Source organism: Opisthorchis viverrini (assembly GCF_000715545.1).
Source record: "Opisthorchis viverrini unplaced genomic scaffold opera_v5_2291, whole genome shotgun sequence".
In the NCBI taxonomy this organism is placed as follows: Eukaryota; Metazoa; Platyhelminthes; class Trematoda; order Opisthorchiida; family Opisthorchiidae; genus Opisthorchis; species Opisthorchis viverrini.
The window spans coordinates 1-1577 of record NW_008754410.1 but is presented as its reverse complement, the minus strand read 5'-3'; the positions used below and the strand labels follow the sequence as shown (position 1 = coordinate 1577).

The window sequence follows — 1577 nt, the reverse complement described above, 5'->3', positions numbered from 1 at the left end:
GTCAAAGTAAACATTCAGAAAAAGTTCTTTTTAAGTCAAAAACTAAGTATCTCAGGTTCCGACGTCTATACCTACCTGATCAACCTCAAACAGGGCAAGAGCGCTGATGGGTTGTCTGTGGATTTCGTGTAATCGTCTCACACAGTTCAATACTTACCTCAAGCAAGCGTTCGGAATTCTTCATTGGTCTAAGGAGACAACTGAGAAAAGTTTTGCTCAGCACATGAGGGATAAGCCATCAGAAATGTTGAGCAATCACGAGAGACTTTAAGATGACCACTTGTTTTTTGTGTCCAGTATTCTCACCATCAAATCGAACTATTTTGATGAAGATCATGTTATTTACATTCAGAACCTTCGTGGCGAGTGGAGTATTACTCAGGTGGGAAGGATGGAGACTCAACCTCTTCCTGATGCAGCCACGCAGCTGACAGTTTCTCAAAGTATTGACTGGCGGACGGACAATGTCAACGCCAACTCAAACGGCATGCCCGTGTTGAATTTTGAGTCCATGACCACAGATTCAAATCCCGTTTTCGACTGGGTCATCAACCGACTCAAGCAACTTGTCTATCCTCCTCCGGTAAGTGTACCTAATAGAGTTGACCGTACCAGTTCTTTCTGTACAGAACTATAAGCCCTTCGTCTGATCAGAACTTGCTTCCAAGGAATGTATTGCGAATGCAAGCTGTTCATCGATTCATAGGGTTGTTTCTTTGTTTCTCATACAAGGGAAATTGAACTATAACGTTGAGGCTGGAAAAGGAATTGGCTGCACATTTCGTCCTGGCTTCATCACATCAGGTGCATGAAACAGAGTTCAGTCGCTTGTTGTTCACATCCTTGCTCCAACACTATGTGACCACTGACCTCTATTGTTAAACTGTAAGTAATCTAAGAAATGGACCTTGTTTGAGTCTTTCATCGGAAAAGTCGTCATCCAAGGTGCCAGTCAACAGGTGACCGAAGTTGCGAATTGTCTGAGTGAAGGATGAGTAGTGCTATATCCCGTTTAAGAGTGATTTCGTCATGCCGCTAATCAGTCGCTCATTGCCGAATGATATACTCTGTAAATAGTATCCTGAAGGTGAGGAGCTCGATTCGTTCCAAAGAAGAATCAGGTGCACATTGATAATGGTTTCCAAGAAGGTTGGGATACTCAAAGGATGCTTTTTCGTACCACCAACAAACCCGGAAGATTGCATACTAGAATCAGTGCTCGTGATGAGTAGTTCCCTGTAAATTTCCTTCTGGTAGACCGCAAGTTCATTTACTCGCCATTATCACGATGCGAAACGCCAGTGTACAAGAGGTATTTGATATCTGGAGAATTAGGATCCCACGAAGGTTGTTACGTTCACACCTGAGCGCAGGCATCCAGTCAATAGAGGGTTGAACTTGATCTGTCACCGGAATTCCCATTGTCTGCCACAAATAAAGCCTTGGCCTAAGGCGAGAAAACTCGGTTCAGCTAGGAGTGTACTGCAATGTTTTTACTTATTTCCCGTACCCAGTCATTCTTATGTCACGTGAATAAGTCAATTTTGTATGTGCTTAATACCTCGTTTTTGTATTTA

General features: G+C 43.1%; 1 protein-coding gene across 1 annotated transcript; it reads left to right on the top strand.

The window, feature by feature from the left end:
* Positions 1 to 298: 298 nt before the first annotated feature.
* On the top strand, positions 299 to 809 carry T265_15952 (hypothetical protein; the record flags this gene model as incomplete). The annotated part of the gene is made up of 2 exons (XM_009179394.1): positions 299 to 583; positions 669 to 809. Coding segments are annotated over 2 exons (426 nt in total), but the record flags the coding sequence as incomplete, so codon positions are not given.
* Between the last annotated feature and the right edge of the window lie 768 nt (positions 810 to 1577).